Source organism: Pantherophis guttatus, chromosome 3, assembly GCF_059756535.1.
Source record: "Pantherophis guttatus breed Tessera chromosome 3, ASM5975653v1, whole genome shotgun sequence".
NCBI classification, from domain to species: domain Eukaryota; kingdom Metazoa; phylum Chordata; class Lepidosauria; order Squamata; family Colubridae; genus Pantherophis; species Pantherophis guttatus.
The window spans coordinates 125,006,167-125,027,387 of NC_142065.1; the positions used below are offsets into that span (position 1 = coordinate 125,006,167).

At 36.5% G+C, this 21,221-nt stretch overlaps 1 protein-coding gene and 1 pseudogene across 1 annotated transcript in view; one reads left to right on the forward strand and one right to left on the reverse strand.

The window, feature by feature from the left end:
- Positions 1-83: 83 nt before the first annotated feature.
- Positions 84-21,221, forward strand: part of NSUN2 (NOP2/Sun RNA methyltransferase 2) — a 34,875-nt gene continuing 13,737 nt past the window's right edge. The window contains exons 1-12 of the mRNA XM_034411800.3: positions 84-320; positions 677-837; positions 1,805-1,909; positions 4,759-4,864; positions 6,080-6,151; positions 7,085-7,169; positions 8,619-8,811; positions 11,061-11,135; positions 13,375-13,505; positions 15,604-15,677; positions 16,423-16,553; positions 18,232-18,328. Coding sequence (XP_034267691.2) covers positions 150-320; positions 677-837; positions 1,805-1,909; positions 4,759-4,864; positions 6,080-6,151; positions 7,085-7,169; positions 8,619-8,811; positions 11,061-11,135; positions 13,375-13,505; positions 15,604-15,677; positions 16,423-16,553; positions 18,232-18,328 — 1,401 coding nt within the window. The 5' untranslated portion in view covers positions 84-149. The remainder of the gene's footprint in view (positions 321-676; positions 838-1,804; positions 1,910-4,758; positions 4,865-6,079; positions 6,152-7,084; positions 7,170-8,618; positions 8,812-11,060; positions 11,136-13,374; positions 13,506-15,603; positions 15,678-16,422; positions 16,554-18,231; positions 18,329-21,221) is intronic.
- Positions 17,276-17,437, reverse strand: LOC117662526 (U2 spliceosomal RNA; annotated as a pseudogene).

Sequence of the window (21,221 nt, forward strand, 5' to 3'; positions counted from 1 at the left end):
CGCAAGATTAATTTCTGAAAGGAAACTCGGAATCTGGAGGTCGTTGGAGACTGTGTATACGTCTATCAGTGAGTTTGAGGAACAGGAAACGGCTAAGCGCCTGCGCGGGATCTGCACGCACGCACGTCACGCGAGCGACCCATCACTGAATGGGGAGTTTGCTGAAGCAACGGTTTCAGCACATTGGGCGTGCGGTGAGAATTCTGACTTCGGGCTTGGGCCTATTTCGGCCCCAAGCCTTGTGGCGGCAGCGTCCGGGGCTTGTGATGGGCCGAAGGCAACGCCGAAGACAGCAACAGAGCCTCGAGGGAGGCTCCCGGGTGAGTTGCGGCCTTTTTGGCCCTTCCCGGCGGGTAAAAGTGCACGGTTTTTCCTCAGAGTCTGATTCTGATGGTCTGCAGAGGTCTTCAAACTGGGCCGCTTTAAGACTTGTGGACTTCAACTCCCAGAATTCTCCAGCCAGCTATGCTGGAGTTGAAGTCCACAAGTCTTAAAGCGGCCCAGTTTGAAGACCTTCTGGTCTTGGCCAAGAAAGGCTAAGTGAGCATCCTTGTTTTCTCCGCTTCTGCGAGGCCGACACCTGCGTGTGCCACCGCTCTGCGCCGATGAGGAATCCCGGTCGTGAGAATGGGACTCGGTTTGAGGCTTCCTTCTTCGCTTGCTTTCCCCCCCCTAGGGCTGGTCCGATGGTGGGTATCCGGACATCGTGAAGGAGAATGCGTCGTTTGAACACTACTATGGGCAGCTTGGCATCGTGCCTCAGGAGGAATGGGAGAGCTTCCTGGCCACTCTGCGGGAGCCTCTGCCAGCCACCCTGCGGATCACAGGCTATAAGAGGTGAGCAGCTGTCTCTTACCAGTGAGGAGACAGGCACTAAGTTCAGCCCCGTTGATGGGTGAGACCTGGTTGACATCTAGCAGGGGCACCATTGGGCCATATAAGGGCTGTAAGAATTTCCAGAATAGACTTGAAACGCCTCTGAAGAAACCAATGGCAAATTGCTTTCCTATGTTTTGGGAGGGAGGGAGGGAGGGGGTTCCCGTGAGATGGCTGGAGATAAAAATGAAATATATACATAATTTCAGTTCAACTGGAATGAGGTTAGTTCTCTTGCAGATTTGGGAAAATGCCATGTATGTTTGTGTGTGCGTGTGCGTGTGTATGTTTTAAATATTTGAGGAGGCTTAAAGGGAATTGGGGTTTGATTTTTTTTTCCAGACTGTACTTGGCTTTTCACCTAAAAGTGTACTTTGTTAGTTTATATCTCTTTATGCAGTATGTAGAATTCAAAGGTAGAAGGAACTTTCAATCAAACTATATGTATAAGTATTTTTAAAAATTACAGTTGTGTGTTTCAAAATTGTAAAATAAATAAAAAACATGACTTTACAAAGTAAGATCTGTTTGTTTTTTGGGGGTGAGTACACTTGTTTTGAAAAATATAAAAGGGAACTTATTATTTAAGGGAAGTTAGCTGGAACAAACTGCACTTGACAATTTTACGAGATTGTGATCAACACAAAAAACAGGAGGCAGCTGGAAGAGCCTACTGTATATGCAGGGAAAGGATCTCAAATGCAGAGATCAATAGCGCAGAATTGTAACAAAAATAAGAAATTTGATGATTATTAAATGTTGTGGTAATTTGGAATTCAAATTGAATTTTGGGCAGCCACTGAAATGATGTGCTTTTCATAATATTGCAGCTGAAACTAGATAAGATTAAGAATTTGGTAAAGTTAAAAAGTAATTTGGTTAGACTGTGATTCACCTTGCTCTGATTGGGTTTCTTTTCATTGTGCAGCCATGCCAACGAAATTCTCCGTTGTTTAAAAGAGAAGTATTTCAAGGAAATGGAGAATCTGGTGGTAGATGGTCAGAAAATTGAAATGCCGCAGCCATTAAGCTGGTAAGTTTGTATATCTAATTATTGACTAGCATAATTATTAGTAATATGGCTTGAGTATTAATTTTGTATAGATTTTATGTAAGGTATTTGGAAGTAGCAATATGTTAAAAATAATGACATTTCTGGACAATTGTTCATGGGCAAAATGTTGGTTTATCCTTTCTGCTTAAATAATGAGTAATGAAAGATTTCCAAAATGTCCTTATTTCTACTTTATTGTTTTTTTGAATTTGTGGATAGATTTAAGTTCTTTAGGAATACTAAGAAAGAAAAGAAAGAACATATCTACAATTATCCACAAGATGAAGTGTCCCAAATTTAGTCAGTTATTATTACAATCAAAACCAAATTACATGAAAAACCGATCATTAACTAATGACAAGTACAATGGCAATTCCCATTCTATGGTAGAAAAAAATCCGGCTTTAATATACATGTTGTGTTCCTTGTACTTATTCACATCACGTCACATCACATCACAAGGAGTACAAGTACTCCTTGTACTTATTCACATCACGTTAGAAAAGATCATATCAAGCTCGGAAAATAATTAAGGAGTAAACAAAATGCATTAAAGATAATTAAGAAAGACAGGAAATCTAACTAGAGCTAGTTGATATTGTTTACTATATCTTGATACTTTGTAACCTTGCAGACCATCTTTGCTCTCATCACCTTAAAAACACATAGTGGCTTCTTTTTGGTATTTGATTTTTCAATTACACAGCAAGCATCATCAATACTATCTCATGTTCCTTGGCCTTTTCTAAAGCCAGCTTGAACATCTGACATCTCTTTTTCCATGTAGGGCTCTAATCTGTATTGGATTATCCTAAACCTTATTTTGGTAGCATATAAAATTAAGGATCTTGTGCAATAGCTTGCACATTTTATTAAGTCTCCTTTGTTGGTATTCAAATGATGGCCACTATGTTGTTCTTCAGATTTGCTGGCATTCTTGATTAGAATCTTTGCTGATTTTGCTTCTGTTGCCATATTTTTTGTGGGTATTCTATCTGTTCTTGTACTAGAAGCTCTAGTAATTAAGGAATATCTTCTAAGGAATTGGACTCTTAGATGTACTGTAGTTCAGTATAGTCCATTTATCTTTATTTGATCTCTTTTGATTCAGTTATTTGTCCATTGTGATCTTTAACATACTAATTTGAAGTTGGAATCGCCTCCTGAATTTAGAAATCTTTTGGAAAACTTTCATTGATTTTCTGTGCTGTTTCCATCATTGTGTTTGCAAATATAATACTGCTTTTCTTGTCTCTTCTAAAAACTCTCTGAAAAGCTTTGCTAAGTTCCTCCTTGAAATTTTTATCTTTCTTGATTTTGGCATCTCTTGTCTTCTTGACAATGTTCACAGTTTGTTCTGATATCTAGCTTGTGTTTTTCTGTTTCTTCATCTTTGGCATTTTCTTTTCACAATCGTACTTAGTATCTTCTTCAATTCATTGCAAAATTCCTGTGGTTTTCTATCAATGAGGTTCAGGGCTTTAAAGTGATACTTCATGTTCTCCTTGATAATAGTGTACATTCAAGATCAGATCATGGAAACTGATTGGCTTTCTTTTTCTTATTTAGTTTAACTTGGAATTTGTTCATACTCCAGTTAGCACTTGGACATGTCTTTAATGCTATAATTAAGTTCTACCTTCTTTGGCAATTTTGGTTCTTACCACCATTTGTTCAGTAACTGTTCAAAGTTTGATGGAGCTGAATGAAGCGACTTATGACTGGTCACTAAAGTTATCACTGTTGCAATGCCCCCACAGTCATGTGATCACAACCTGGTGCTTGACAAACCATTTGCACTTATGACCAGTTGCCAAGCACTCCATGATTGTGTGGTCATCATCTGCAACCTTTACTGCTAGCTTTCCCAGAAAATACTCTGAAAAATCCTCACATTTTCCTCAGTATTATGTTACGTGCCATCCAATTGAGGGGTCCATCATCTGGTAGAATATTGTTAATCATTGTATATTACGTTATATGCATAGAACAGCATGGTGGTCTAGTGGTGAAGATGCTCACCTCCCACTCGGAAGGTTGAGAGCTCAATCTTAGCGGCAGATACTTCTCTTTCTGGGTACAAAGAAAAAAAATCTGTGAACTCTGCACGGTATCAGGAAGGACATCCGACCAGTAAATGCTCAGCTCCATCTAGTTGCTCCAACTCTACCCCAAATTAAGACATTACAGGGTCGTAAAAGAGTTTTATTATGTTATAAATATGTATTTTTCTTGATAAAAATACACTGTTGTAATTTTTTTTATTGCTATTGTGAGTTGGGTAGCTTACATTTTTAAATAATTTATTATTTATTGTGTGAGTGGTTGTCTTTGGCAGTCATTAAAGTGTTTTACCTAGGCAACTAATATGACCGTAACTCCTTGAGTGACCCTGCTGAAAATGCATATTCTAGGCATACACACTTGCATTCATCCTTCTACCATGCTTAGGCTGCACAGCAGGACTTGGCTGGGGGGGGGGGGCAGAATATGTGTGATGTACCATACACACTTTTAGATAACTTGTTCTGACTTTATTCAACCTACTTTTATGCTTCTCCTAAGACTAATCTCTCAAGCATAAAATTAAGTGGGTAAAATTATCATTAAAAAAAAAAATTCTTTGCAACAATCTATGCACTTACCTTCTACTTTGCTGCAGGCATTTGCTTGCCTTAATTTTTTTTTCATTTTCCCATCTGTAGGGAAAATTAAACAATTAAGTACATTGAAGAGTTTTATGCATTCAATTTAAAATACAGTTGCAATCTCTTATGCCAGTTCAGAGATTCTGTAGATACTTTATTCAAGATGTTTTATTTTATTAGGTATCCTGAGGAGTTGGCATGGCATACAAACCTAAACCGAAAAATCTTGCGGAAATCTCCACAGTTAGAAAAATTTCATCATTTTCTTGTTAGTGAAACTGAATGTGTAAGTATTACCTGACTTGCTGTTTTTACTTTTCATTATGGGCTTCATATGACTTCTTGCATTCAAGAAACGTTTTATTCAGAGTTTGTGGGCAAGCTACCTTTCATATTTCTAATAAGTTTGGAATAGGAACACTACTGAAGTATCATTTCTTTAGAAACAGTAAAAAAGCCTGCATATTATTTTTAAATCCTAACCGTTGAATTTTTTTTCAAATTTGAAAAAAAAAAAATTTGTTCATATTAGTACTTCAATATCTTACATTTTTGACTACCAGACTATATAGTAATATAGCTCGTTCATAATAGGAGATAGCCTTGTTGTAAATAATGCTTTATTAAATTTCATTTTTGAGATGTCAAAGTTTTATTTTGAGAAGTAATTATAACAATCTGACTTTGAGATACGGTTTAATATTGGGAACACGCATAGTCTTTTGAACTACTATTTCTATATACTACATAGAGCCAGTTTGGTCTAGTGGTTAAGGCATTAGACTAGAAAGTGGGAGAGCATGAGTTCAAGTCCCAGCTTAACCATGAAAGCCAGCTGTGTGACCTTGGGCTAGTCACTCTGTCTTAGCCCAATTCACCTCACAGGATGTTGTGAGAAAAATAGGAGGAAGGTGTGTTTGAAATGTTTACCACCTTGAGTTATTTGTAAAAATAATAAAAGGTGCAATATAAATAAATAAGAAATGAACAAACATATGTATTGCATGCAAACTGAGACATTGGAAATGAATTTTCGACACCCTATTATTCAAAGACTAGCCCTTCAGCATTGAAAATACAAATTAATGGCACCAGTTACTCAGTGGATTGAAGACCTTATAAATTTATTGTTTATGGGGGTTGTTATGTGTGAATATTACAATGAAAAAAGATCATATTGTATCTAAAATATTGCATAAAATTTCATTTCTGATCATTTTTATTTTATCATCTCAACAAGTCGAACTCATCTCTTAGTCATTTTTTGGAAACATCTGTATAGTTTTCTTAGAAGTATATGGAACTTTTAACCTCTTAGAGGTTTTTTAAAATTGACAAGTCTAGTCTATAACTTCGGAAGTTCCTCATTCAGGGGATTATCTAAATTTAAGATAATTAAGTAAATAAAGATGTCTTTTGGGTAGATGCGGTTTATGTTTTCTTCCGTGTATATAAATATAAGATGAAAGTGGAATTGTACACTGTATTTATTTTGTTTTAGGGAAATATTAGTCGTCAGGAAGCTGTCAGTATGATCCCTCCATTGCTTCTTAATATTCAGCCTCATCATAAGGTATTCTTGTATTATGATCTCTGAAATTATTTTGTGGAAAAAGCATAAAGGAACATAACACATTGATACTTAATACTACACATTAGTATTGAATATCTTTTTTAATTTGGTTACTCAAAATTCAATGTAAAAGAATAGAATGCAATGTAGCCTTCTCTGTGCTTTAAATATCTAAAAATAAAATTTTACACTTATCTTTTCCCTGATTTAACAATTCATTGATATGTTTCATTTTTATGTTTGTATTATCCATGTGTTGAAACACCTTCCATCTGTCTTTTCTCCAACCTTTAATGTAAAGCACTATTTCACATTCAATTTTTTAAAAAATATAATGCCTTAGAGGGCTGGAGTTTTCCAGTACACCTATTGCTACCTTCCTATTTTGCTTTATGTTCCAAAAGACAGAAAAAATGTGCCCCAGACTTTCCCCCATTCTTCTCACATTCTTTCTTATTCCTGGCTTTTTCTGGGTTAGGGTTAGGATGAGATCATAGAAGGAAAAAAAACCAGTGTTCCATATAGTTTCTAAACTAGGAGGTTTCAGACACTTATAATTCTATTTGGTCAAATTATTGGGTGGTCTCACAGTATTTTATTAATTTTAAACTTGAAAATATATAATTGTGGATTCCACAAACATGTAGGTACAGTAGGTGCCTTTTAAAACATACTTGAATTTCTGTGGTTTTTTTCTTGGAGATAATTATTTTCAGCTATAATGACTAAATCAGAATTAGAATGCCTGTACTGTAACTGAAAAATGATAATGTCTTGACGAATGTAATACTGACTTGCTGGATGCAAGACCCTTAATTCTGTAAGTTTCCTTCCCAAATCTCTCTACAAATACTGTTACATATAAACATACATGCTTTAATTTTGCTAAATAATATCAATCTCTCTTTCTGTTAAATATCTTAATCTTGATAGATTCTAGATATGTGTGCTGCACCTGGGTCCAAGACTGCCCAACTTATTGAGATGCTTCATGCAGACATGAGTGTTCCTTTTCCAGGTAAGTGAAGGAAAAATTTAATTCAGTAATCCAGATTGAAGCAGCATAAAAGTAGCTATAATAAATAAATTTTAATTATGGTGTTTTGATGAAATGTAGTTAGGATTACTGAATTGGCTATTGACTTCCTCTTAAAATCCCTTCGTATTTCAATATTGATCTTGCACTGGAGCTTTTGTTTCCCCAGTAATCACCATGTGAGTAGGTGGTTTACTAGCCACTAATGTAAGTAAACAACATTTTAATAATATTTACTCACACTACTAAAGACAGGTTTGTGTTAGGGTGACATAAAGGGAGATTTAAAAACCACATAATGTTAGATGATAAATGTTGTGGCTGTCTTTTTCTGTAATAAAAGACTTACTTATGAGACCACCATCCAATTGCTGTTTATTCATGGAATTCACCTGTTATTCATACTGATCATTGGGCATCCTGTTCAGGGGTGGATTCTACTTATCTTTACTACTGGTTTGCAATGGGAGCGCATGCGCTTATGCGCATGTGCAGTTCACCAAATATGATGTCAGGGCGGGTGGGCGGAGCCTCCTGCCGTTTTTACTACCGGTTCTCAAGAACCAAACAGAACTAGGAGCAACCCACCACTGATCCTGTCATATACATTTTAATAAGATAAGAGTGTGTACATGTGTTCATTGTTTTCATTACTTGTTTGTGCTAGATCTAATTTGTCATTTGAGAGAATGTCTTTTTTATGGATGGTTTGTCCGCATGAAAGGACAAGATTTAGAATTTTTGTTGATAAATTTTTGGTATTTTCCAATTTGTCACCATTTTCTGTACATACAATTTTTTCTGTAAATTGTGGGTGTAAATTCCTTTTATGATTTCCTGGTCCCATCCATTTTTTCTATCCATATTACTATATTAATGCTCTCATGTTTTACCAGTTATACGACGTTTTTATACTGTCTATTTCTTTGGATTGAAGGCAGTTTACAGAACAACAGGGAAAAATGGCAGCTGTATCACTGCTAGCAGTTATATATCCTATGGAATAAAATGGTCCTAAATGTTTGGATATGGCCAGAAGTCTTCATTCTGTGAGATATGTTGTACATTTAGGTGTGTTTGGCCTTAACTTGGCTGGCTTTCAGGAAAACATTAGAAACTATACTTTTTAGCCTGGTGTTTCACATCTAGTTTTGAATATTGGATGAGCATCAGTTGTGCTTTAAATTTGTTTCATAACTGAAGTTGCCAAATTTTGTTCTGTGCTAATTATTTTGTGTCCTGGATCCTCTGAAAAGATAATACAAAATGTTATAAATTAAAGATAACTGTATAAAATAATTATGTTTTCTTGATTCCATGTAGTTAATATTTTGATCTTATTTGGACTAATAGTAATTGAAAAAAGTAATTCTCCCACGTCCCAAGTGATGATTCTCTTTTAACCAGAAGATTTTCTATTTTTTTTCCTAGAGGGATTTGTAATCGCAAATGATGTAGATAACAAGCGTTGTTATCTGCTAGTTCATCAGGCAAAGCGGTTGAACAGTCCTTGTATTATGGTTATAAATCATGATGCCTCAAGTATCCCTAATATACAGATCAATACAAATGGGAAAAAAGAGATCCTCTTCTATGACAGAATATTATGTGATGTTCCTTGCAGGTAAATTAAACTATGTTAAATTTTAAGCCAATATGCTGTTTGTGGCATACTTTACTAATGCTAGTTGTTAAGACAGCAAATATGAACAAATATGGATGTAAACACTAGAAATAAACTGTTGCAACACAACAATAGGAAGAATTATGGAATAAATATATGAAATTTACATCAAGTTATAACTTAAAGGAAAATTGGTACAAAATGTTCTACAGATTATACAGGCAATCCTCATTTAACAACCCTTATTGGAACCAGCAGTTCAGCTACTACAGGTAGTCATAGCTTAATGAGGTAATTGGAACTGAAATTTATTTTGCTATTGTGCTTCCCCAAAAATAAGACCCAACTAGAAAACAAGCCCTTGCATGATTTTTCAGGATACTCGTAATATAAGCCCTACCCCCAAAATAAGCCCCAGTTAAGATCATCAGCCAGCTGGACACATTTAGTATGTCTGTTGCAACACACAAGTTCGCGGGGGCTGTTATGGGTGAGGCGGCTGCCGGGAGGCTTGCCTTGTGTGTGCAGCGGAGCTAGAGGATGAGGTTGAACAGCGAGGGCTGAGCATACAGAGACTGACATGGTGCTATCCCCCACCCTGCCATCTGCCTTGTATTCCCTTGCGGCAGCACCAAGAAGCAGAAGCTCGGGGAGGCATGTGATCTGGCCCACCGGACGCACTATGAAACTGCCTGCCCTGTTGCAGCCGTGGACAAACAAAGACAAACAGGACGGAGTGGGCCATGCAGTGCGTCTGACAGGCTGGATTGTGTGCTTAGCCCTATGCCTTTGCCTTTGCCTATGCCTATGCCTTTGCCTCTGCCTGCTGCTTGGAGGGCCAGCCCTGAGGTCGCAGTGTTTGGATTCACCTGTGCTGTGCAGATTGTGCAGCCCCAGAGTGCACTGGCCAAAGGCCTTGGGCTGCTTCTGGACACTATTGGCTCCCACACATGTGCTGCCTCCTGTGCACATGCGGGTGTGTGTGTGTGTGTGCCAGGCTGAGCTGGGGCCAGGGCAGCAGAGGCTGATACCTCTTCATCTCCGGGGTGGCTCCGTGGGCCAGATATGGGCCAATCCGACTTGTGAGCCTTGTGTTCAACATGTTTGTTGTACATGAAAAAATAAGACCTCACCTAAAAATAAGCTCTAATGCGTCTTTTGGATGCAAAAAATAATATAAGGCCTGATCTTATTTTCGGGGAAACTGATGCAGTCATAAAGTGTGATGTGTCATGATCTCCTTACTTAGCAATGGCAATTCTGGCAGCCTCAGTTGCCATCATTAAACAAGTTGTTTAGCAAGACTTTCATTGTGCTAAAGTGACTGGGAAAGAATATACTATGAATAAAAAGAAAATAGTGACTACACCAAACGGATGAGTATCACAGCTGTATATTCTATGTAGGCCTACCTTTGAAGGGTTTTTGGAAGTTATAGATAGTCCAAACTGCAGCTGCACAAATAATTATAACTTGAGTCTTTTAAGTTTTTTACTCTATACAATTAAGATGCTAGATGCTTTAATCAAGATGCTAGTTATCATCTACAAATGTTTGTAGGACTGCCTGTCTCCTACAGTAAGATTGTGACATGGTTTGCATCTCCTCTGTTAACAATGTCATCTTGTTGGATTAGAAGATTTGCTTCTCAGTAATATTTTTCCTCTGAACCCGCTTGCCTTCAAGAAAGCTTTCTTATATCACTGTTTTTAACTCCTGTAAGCCACCCAGAATTGCATAGAGCGCTGGCCATTGAAATCCAAGTTATAAACAAGTTAGTTAATCAACACTAGGGCTAATTCTATTTCATTTATATTGTGTCAGTTAAAATGCACATATGTTTCTAACGAAGCCTAAACACTTATATACACTACAAACTGCTTAAGGAATGAAAAAGGGGAAAGATAGAAATCTTGATAAGCATTAGGTGCTTAACTTTTACATCATGGAGAATGGTATTCTAAATGTTAGAAATTACAGTTAATATTGTCATGAATTTTATCTCTTTAAAAGTAAGTTATATATCATCAGAGTTTTAATAACCCCTAATTGCTGTATAAATACTATTGTACACAATATCACTTGTGTTTTACACTAATATAATTAAATATTAACTTTGAAAAATGCAACTACTTAAAAATGTACTACTGTAATTTCAACCTATTTGTATAAAAATGTTATATTGCAACTTGCTCAGAATGCATAACTTTCATGCTGTCTTGGAATTAATGTGTAAATGTTTCTTTTAGTGGAGATGGAACCCTGAGAAAAAACATTGATATATGGAAAAAGTGGAGTACACATAATAGTTTGCAACTACATGGGTAGGAAAATATTATATATTTCTTTCAACTTGTGGAATGAAATTAAGAATTTGATTAATGTCTTGACTTTTTTTCTATATACAAGAATAAAAACTTGGGTTTTTGATATTACTCTATTCTGTATGGAAAACTCCAGCCTACGGACTGCATTGTTCCCAGTTCTCCCCATGTATAGAAATTTTTAATGTCCTGGTCTCCATAAGTAAGTTGACATAAAATTATGCCTCAGTTGTATGAATTGCCAGACCCCCTTTAAAAAACATATACGTATATTCCAAAGTGTATACCGGTATTTTGGATAGATTTCAATTTCTTTTTATTTTTCTGATTTCCCATTCCACCCCAAAAGCCAGACAGTTTATTCTAATATTTCTAATGTGGGAAATGCCCATTTAAGCTATTGAATCCAATCTGCTGTTCAGTGCAGCAATCCAAATTAGAGCCTATTTGCATTTTTGGCAGATTACTCTCCAGCCTTTGCTTTGATGTATCCAGCTAAGGGAAGGCTGCCACTTCTATTGAGCTGTGGTGGCGCAGTGGTTAGAATGCACTACTGCAAGCTACTTCTGTTGACTGCTGGCTGCAGTTTGGCAGTTCGAGTCTCACTAGCTCAAGGTTGACTCAGCCTTCCATCCTTCCGAGGTGGGTAAAATGAGGACCAGATTATTGGGGGCAATATGCTGACTTTGTAAACCTCTTAGAGTGGGCTGTAAAGCACCGTGAAGCAGTATGTAAGTCGAAGTGCTATTGCTATTCTCTAGTTAATTAGTTGTGCCCCCAAACTTCCCTTATTGCTAGAAGTTTTGGTTTTTTAAAATTTAAATCCAGTGTACAATGTCCCATACTCTTGATCATTTTCTGCATGACATACATACTTTTGGGTATTTAAAGAGTGCTATCATTCCTTATTTTTTTTTCTCTCAAGACTAAAAATGCCAGTCTTCAGTCTTTCTTTAGAGATCTGTTTCTTGGCTTTCATGCTCTTATTTCTTCCACTTTGGCTGAACTCTTCTTAGCATGGTGCCAGGAACTGGACAGATTACTGACCAACACAAAGTGGAACATTTTACTTCTGATTATTTATACCTTTGCTTCTGTTGATACATCTAAAACTACTTTTGTCTTATTCTGTCTAACCATATTACACTTAGATTCTGTTTGTAATATGTTGTTCCAAGATTTTTTACATGCTTTACAGGTATTCTCCACTGTTTACCTGTGCATTTGATTTCTGTTTCCTAAGTGAATAATTTTATGTATCCATTATATTTCATATTTTTAATTTTGATATTCTAGCCCCTTTGTCTAAGTGTAGGATGGACATTCTGAATGGCTGTATGTGACCCTTATATTACGTTGCAGAACAATGGTTTAATTTCAGCAGCAGTTTAACAAATTTAGTTAATTTTAGTGGCGTGATTTGGAGTCATGAGTGGAATGAATGTGGCTTCTGTCCAAGAAACTTCCCTTTTCTATTCCCACCCTTTCAATCGTCCCATCCAACATCAAAAGATAGAAAAATCAAGCCAGATAGATTCCTGAAACTCCAAAAGGTCAGGAGGACAAAGTTGTGGGCTCTAACCACTCAGTCGTTTGTTAACTATGCTGTAATCTAGTAAGATTATTTCTATCTTCTATGGTATTAGCTCTCCTACCCAATTGCATGCCACTTACAGATTTGGGAGATATTCTATTAAGGTCATTAACATTCCGCACTGGAAAGAACAGGTCTAGAACTAAGCCTTGTGGCACCTGCTCTTTCTAGTTCGTTAAGCAACTGTTTTATGAGCATTCTTCAAATACAATTATTGACAATGCTGTGTATTTAAAAGTTCATGCTATCCAACAGCAGTTATTTACTTGATTACAATTTCATAATTTTATTTTGTGAAATGCTTTATTGAAATCAACACATACAATTATATTTATATTTACTACAAAAGCTACCTACATGTTAAAAATGAGATCATTTTAGCAAGGTTAGTTTCCTGATAAGTCTTTTTTTTTTCATGTAGTTAAGACAGTGTGTTCAATGTACTTACAGCCTGATGTTTTTTTTTTATCTGCTCTAGAATCTTTCCATGCATTGATTTCAGAGTGAACAACTTGGTTCAGTTCTTACCTGCCCAGAACATTAATAAGACATCTGTAGTTCCAAGGACACAAACAATATAATTAATTCCTAATTTCAGATTTCATGCCTTGGATAATTAAGTTTTGAACAATATTTTCTATGCAGACTACAACTGAGGATTGCAACTCGTGGAGCCGAACAGCTGGCGGAAAGAGGTAGAATGGTGTACTCTACCTGTTCATTGAATCCTATTGAAAATGAAGCTGTCATTAGTTCTCTGCTGGAAAAAAGTGAAGGTGTGTATAGTTTAAAAGGGGAAAATTGTATTTTAGTTAGGTCAAAAAGAAAGTAAAGCATACTCTTTTGCCTGAACTTGTAGGGCAGTGTGTTGATTGGAAATCTGGGTTAGTTTAATATTTGTTATGTTGGAATTCTAATTTTAATCTAGCTGCTCCTAGGTCATCTTTCTAGAAATTAATACAGCTGGTATGATGTTTCTTTTCTGATTCTAATCACAAATGAACCATGCTGCCTCTGTAGGAAGTGATTTACTTGATTTTTTTTCATCACGGATGCTTTTAAATGTCAGAACATAACCTATCATAGTTGATAGCTGATCTTCGCTGTTTGAATGCTATTCAAATGTGTTATTAAAGAAGCCATATAGATTAGGTGTGAAAACCTTATATCATATTCATTTTCTGCCTCACCCTATAGTTGAGATAACATACGTACCAAGGATAGTTGCCAGTCCACAGTGCTTGCTTGCTTCATGGGTGTGTTTGAGGAACCTTAATAATTTCAATATGTTCTCTTCTTGACAACTTTGTCAGAAGTGTTTAACTTTTCAAGGCATACTAAAGATTTGAACCGGACGTATAAACAATCAAGAAAAAGAATCAGGAAAGAAGGTGTATAAGAAAGTTCAAATAAGCAAGGGATTTATAAATCCACAGCGGTTTTAATTTTCCAATGTATTGTTAATTAACTCTAACTGAATGTATTCTATCATTTTAAAAGACAAAAATATCATTACAAAATCTAGACGAAGTATGCATTTCAGCAACCAGGATCAAAACAATATGAATCACTGAATTAGATTATGAACTACAGTAAATTCTATCCATATTATTAAAGGTAGATTCTGATTTTAAAAATCTGTAAAATTGAAACTGAGTAAGCATCAATAATACAAATATTGTAGATGGTACAATCCATGAGTAATTAAAGACCAATTGTAAAAGCAAAATTCAGCAAATATGGTGAATAAAAGAGAAAAAAAGCAGAAAAATCCCTGATAAAATAAAGTAGAGGAAGCACCAGTGGCTTCTAAAACCCCTAGCTATTGATGGGAATTTTGCAGTTCACCTTCTGAGACTTGATCACATAAAAGAAGAGCACTAATCTCATACCCACAAGAGCAGTTAAAATTACTGACAATTACAGTTATGAATGTTGATCATCATTGAGTAGTTAGTGGGCATTTTAACAGCACATTCGTGTGCTTCTTCATCTTTGCACAGGAAAGTGTGGCTTTTACAGAACGTTAGTGCCTCTGCTAATTATTCTTCTAATAGGTAGTTCCCTGTATATGTCAGAGTAAAGAGCCTCCTACAAGGAGCATGTAGGATATGAATAGATATCGGTGGATTGGGTTTGGGGGGGGGGCAATTGCGCTAGAGAAATCATGAGAAGTCCTTAGCCTGAACAATTAAGACCCAATTCTCTGTTTCAGTTCAGCCAGTTTATCTAACCAACGGAGAAAATGGCATTGAGGAAAGGCCTCAATATGTTAAATCATTGTTAATTTATCGCTTTAGGAAAGAACTATGCCTGTTCAGCAAGATGAAGTGGAGAAGGGAAGTTTCCCCAAAGACTTGCTTCTGGCAGAATTGGGTCAACAGAATCTTAATTGAGCCCCAAAGGGGATGCAACTAACTATATTAAAGTATAAAATTTTGATTGATGGGCGAATGTTATAATTTTTTAAAATTTCGATTGAATGACTTCTAAGGTCTTAATAGATGTGCAGCCATAATCATGATCAGAACTTTAACTTTAAGTAATATAATGGCTACCAGGGCATAGTTATTTTCAAACTTACTTGCAAATTTAACAGTGACAAAATATGCTCTTGGGGGCTCTTATAAGCAGCTCTCTCTTGAGTTGACCAACTGGTAGGATTATGGCTAATCTTTACTGAAATCCATGTATTAAACTGTAACCTAGGATTGTTTACAATACAAATTAAATTCATATCAGATTTACAGTACTTTTAAGATATGAAGTTATTCTAGATATTGAAAAAATAACTTTCACAGCTTGAAACAGTCAAATGACTTTTCCAGTAAAATGCATATAATGTTGATTCGTTTTTGTTTTGTTTTTTTGAAGGTGCCTTAGAACTTGCTGATGTCTCTTCCGAGTTGCCAGGGTTGAAAAGGTTGCCAGGCATTACAAAATGGAAGGTAATTTTATAGAAATATCTGTTGTATTAAGGGATTCATATCAGATGTGAACAGATTAAATTTCCAAAAGTAAATAGGTTCATTAGTTATCCAGAATGAAATAATTGGTATGAATTGCCCTTTTCAAGTCTCATCAAGGTTTCTTTGCTGCTTAAACATGCTGTAAACAGTGATGCATTAATGCTTCTGCTTAGGGGAGCCAGTTTGGTCTAGTGGATAAGGCAGCAGGCTAAAAAGCAGGACACCATGAGTTCAAGTCCTGCCTTGGTCATGAAAGCCAGCTGGGACTTTGGGCCAGTCATTTCCTCTCAGCCAAACTTACCTCACAAGGTTGATGTGAGGAAAATAAGAGGAGGAAGGTGTGTTGGACATGCTCGCTGCTTTGAGATATTTGTGAAAATGACACAGGTGGGAACCAATTTTTTTTAAAAATTGTGAATTGCCCCCAAAAAGGAGGGGGGATAGGGAAGGCCTTTGGTCATTTATATAAATACTGTGGTGGGAGGAGCGAGTGGGAAGCACCTCTTGGCTGGAGATCTTTTAGCAATAATACCACCAAGAAGATACATTTTCTCAAGATATCTTTTCCCAGACCTGTTTAACCATATTACAAGGCAACCAATTTCTGTATAATTTGGCCCTTGTTACATTTCAGCATTAAATTTCATGTGAGAAAGGGAAGAAGTGCTGCTTTGATGAGCATATTAATAGTAAGATTTGAAAAACATTGTATTTTCCCACCTAGGTAATGACCAAAGATGGTAATTGGTTTGAAGACTGGAAAGAAGTACCTCCCAGCAGGCATACACAGATCCGCCCCACAATGTTCCCTTTAAAAGACGAACAAAAACTTAAAGCATTACATTTAGAGCGCTGGTATGTAAAGTCGTCATCATATTTGTAAGATGATGTTGAATTCAAGCTCACTTTAACGTTGCCAAGTATGTGTCCAACTGGGAGACATATACAATTAAAAAAATTAAGATCTAGAGATACATTTTAAGAGTTTAATGAACCCTGCAGTATCCTCCTTCGAAGATACGCACTGAGATGTTTCGCCAAAAAGAATGCAAATTCTTTTTACAAGTTGGGTGGAGTAGAGTGCAATATTTTACATACTACTTTTCTTCAGCAATTTCCAAATTCTTTATTAGTACTGCAAACAATTATCCACATTAAACTGCTTAACAAACTGATAATCAAAGATACAATACTTAATAGCATATTTTAGCCTTGGCAATACAGAATTTAGCAATAGTAGTAATAATGTTAAAATTGGTAAAAAGGTTGATGTAATAGTAGTTTGGTCTCCTAGTCTTTCTGATTGAAGCAAAATACAAAATACGAGAAGTTGTACATGATCAGTTGTTTCTCTCTCCTCTAAACCATAAGAGCAAACTCATTCAGATCAGGGAATTTTGAGGTATCTCCTCAGTGGAATTGATGGTAATTCATTATGCCATACCCAAAGGTCCTTCGTCTGTTTAGGGTAAATGAGAGATGTTTAATTATTTGATCAGCACTCACAGTGCCCTTGAAACTTAGGTTGTGCTATTCCAAGGACATACAGGGGCCATGTTACTGAATGAAGCTGTTCTGGGCTGGAAGAGGCCACAGGTCAGCTGTAATTACTAAGTTTCAGATCCTGAGTCCTCTTTAATAAGATACATAGCTAAAGCAAGCAAAATCATGCAAAAAAAATTATAATATTTAATTGAACTACACTACACTTGATCTTAGCCAAAAGGCTGAGAAGCTAGAGGCAGGAGGATTTAAGGAAAGCTCCGCTGTCTCTGGCTCCAGATGACATTAGATGTGTTGTTGCTCCTACCAGCTATCTTAGTCAGTTGGAGTCAGCAAACCACTGGAAAGCATTTTTGCTCGCACAGTGCCATGTGCTTCCATCGGCTGTCCTGTATGGCAAGTATAAAAGGATACCATTGACGGAAAGACTCTGTTTCTGTGGCTCAGGAGAGGTGGAGACTGTGGGTCACATGCTCCTTAGATGTTCCTTTTATACAGAGATTAGGAAAAAACATATTCTGCAATAACTGCTAGGTATCCTAGCTATTCCGACACTACCTGTGTTCATTGGCTGCTTAAGGATGAACAGTCCATAACTGCAGCGCAGGTGGTCAGATTCTGCACAGCAGCACTGGGGATTCGTCGCAAACACATGTCTTCTCCACCATAGTTATGTTATATAACAAATGTGGCAACCCCTTTGCATTGTTTAGTCTTTTCCCTTTTAGCGTTGAAACTACAATGGGCCACACAGTTTATGGATCGTAATTTTAGTACACTTAGACCATGCATAATTGACAGACTGGATTTTATTATAGATTTTAGTTGTTATTTCTTATTTTATACCAGAATTTTTAATTATATATTTACTGAGCATTTTTATTTGTTCTGGTCTCTGGTCTAAGGCTGTAATAAATTGACTGATTGAAATTTAACTAAAGTTTTTTAAAAAAAAATCATTTTCTGATCGCAGATTTAAGTAGAGCTCAAGAATATGCCTATTGATACAAACACCATGTTGTTTATCTAGTTTTAGAATTTTACCACATCATCAGAATACTGGAGGTTTCTTCATTGCTGTATTAATTAAAAAATCACCTATGCCATGGAACAGGCGTCAGCCCAAGGTAATGTTTGGTATTATTAAAAACATTTTCTAGTATGTTTTAAAAGGATAAGAGTGTAGAAATACCATGAAGTAATTATGAATTTCAAATAGCATGCTTTACAGGAAACTGCTTTGGAAACCAGATCACAGCTGAATATTGAAGTTTGTGATGGAGAGAGATGAGAAACCATCTATGGAAAATTAACCTCAAAGAAATCCATTGGACATTCTGAGCCCTTGGATATATATTTAAGCAAAAATAGACAGATTTAATCCAGAACCAAATATGATTCCCTTGTCTACTGAGGCTAGATTTTTAAGCCTTAGACAAGAAATAGGGCTTAAAAAACGGGGATTCTGTTTCCAGAAAAGAAACTAGTACTTCATAGTGTTTTTCTTCTTCATGCAGAAAAAACATAGCCCTGTGTAGAGTATTTTTCCTCATGGAGGGTCCCTGGTTCATACTTTCTCCTTTCCTTTATTGTAATAAATGTGTGGTTTTATCTGTAAGTGCTGTTTCTAAACAATAATTTGTCAAGGGGTTTTTTTTTTGAGGGGCGGGGAGGCTTGTGTTACAGCAAAAGAGCAAAGGAACTTATGGCATCTTAAAGGCTAAGAGGCTAATTATGACCTAGACTTTTGCAGGTCTGAGTTCATTTCATCAGATAGTTGTCAATTTCAGGAAAAAAATGGGTTTCGGGGAAAGGTTGAAGTTGCAATGTAAACAGTAAAGTAACAAGGAAATGGAAATGGTCTTAAGTTTGAAAAAAACAATATCCAGACAATTGCGGGCTTGAATGTGTGCAGAATATGTCTTCACAGTAGCGGTGCTGATTATTGTCTTATCAAGAATTGGTACTCTATTGTTTGGAAGGATTTCTTGTACTAGTTTTGCATACATTTCACCATAATTAAACCATTGTTTAGTATGAAGACATTGCTATATATTAAAAGTGGAATCTTACCTATGTTAGGGAGAGAAATGGTCTGGTCTTTGCAAATACTGCAAAAGCTGCATGCCAAATACTTTTTTGTTACAGGTCAGAGTTGAGTTTAAGCTGATCTTAATAACTATAATCAGGTCTTCTCTTCTGATAAATGAACAACACATAGTGTTAGAAGTGAATCTGAATTTCTGTGCAGTAGTCATGATATGCTGAAGACTCAGATTTGACCCACCAAAACAAAACTCTCCTGTTAGCTTATTAAAAGAAGTACATCTGACTATTACTGCACAGTCAAACCACAAGTCAATTGTAGTAGTACTGAGCTACCATTAGAGAATATGCCCTCTTTGGTGTTAGCCGACTAGTGACAGCTGCAGAGAAAGAAAGGCTGCTTTGAAGCTTCCATCAGAGCAGAAGCATAACTGGCACTGTGGAAGGCCAAAGGCAGCCCTTTCAACAAAGCATTTATTCTGTGCTTGAGAGCAACTGGATGCCATAAAGAGGGTACCAAACATAAATTATCACTCTTCCTGATAGTATTTGGGAGAGGTGCTCTTGATGTGTACAATAGGAAAAGGAAACAGATGTAAATGTTGCAGAAATGTGTGGCCTATTGTGTGTTGGGAATAGACGTATGAATAATTTGTCTTCAGATCACACATAGAAAAAGTCAGTCTTTGTCACTGACTTTGGTGTGTTGACTGAATCTTTGCTCAACTCAAATTCCTTTGGGCATAAGAAACAACAATGCAAGAATGTGGCCCCGTTCCTGGATCAGCAGGTCCTGCTTACAATCACTTATGCCTTGGACTATTGGATTGGACTATTGCAGTGCACTTTACATGAGGCAGCCCTTGAAAAGTATTTGGAAGCTTCAGCTGGTACAGACTGCAGCAGCATGGACAGTAATGTACACGCCTAGAACAGTACGTTACCCATCTGTAAGCTGATTGGTTTCCAGTTTACTTCCAATTCCAATTCAAGATGCTGGTTTGAACTATTAAGTCTTACATGCCTTAGGATTGACCGACTCTCCCTGGTTACATCAGCCCACCCAATTAGATCTGGCCAAAAAAAAAAAAAAAATGCTGCAGATGCCATCAGCTACGGGCCTACATTTGATTATTTCCAGGAGATATGCCTTCTCTGCTATGGCATTTGCTGTATGAAGCATTCTTCCACCCCAAAATTAGATTAGCTCCATCTCTTGATATTTCAGAGGGGCCTCAAAACTTAGTTATGTTATCCGATCTTGGGCTTTCAATGAACTCGAGACATGCTTAGATAGCTCCATTGATCAGTTGGCTAGATTTATTCCCTCTTTCCCCTCTTTACTGTTAATGCGATTTTTATATCTTTTATATTTGTGTTTTTTATATGTGGTTTTACCCTTTAGGCATCCTGCCCAGAGTTATTTTCAGTGAAATGGGAGGCTATATAAATATAAATTTATATATATACATTTGATAAATAAATAAATAAATAAACAAGAATGTTTATTCAGAAAATTGAACCTTTCCTTAGAAGAGTGAGATGGGCAGTTTCTAAATTTGATAAATATATGAAAAATAAATCAAGCAGCAGAACTCATGCCAGAATCGATGGGTGTAGGCAGCTATAGTATTTTACCTTATTGTTAGATTATAAATAATAATAATAGAATCATAAATAACAGCTATATCCAAGATCAACAGATAAAAAGGTCAAATTGCATATTATAGGCAGAATCTCCAATTTCAGTCAGATCAGAACTGTTTCTAGCAATCCATCAGTGGAGACACTGTTCTGATAAGAAGAAACAGTGTATCTGTAGGCGCACTAATGGGGCAATCCAAAGAAATTCAAGTAGAAAGCAGCCTGGCTAAAAAAAAAAAAAAAAAAGGCAAGGAAGATTAAAAACTGGTCAATATTGGGTAAAAATGAACTGCATGGTTTTTGGTTGAAACATCTGACTGGTTGCCAAGC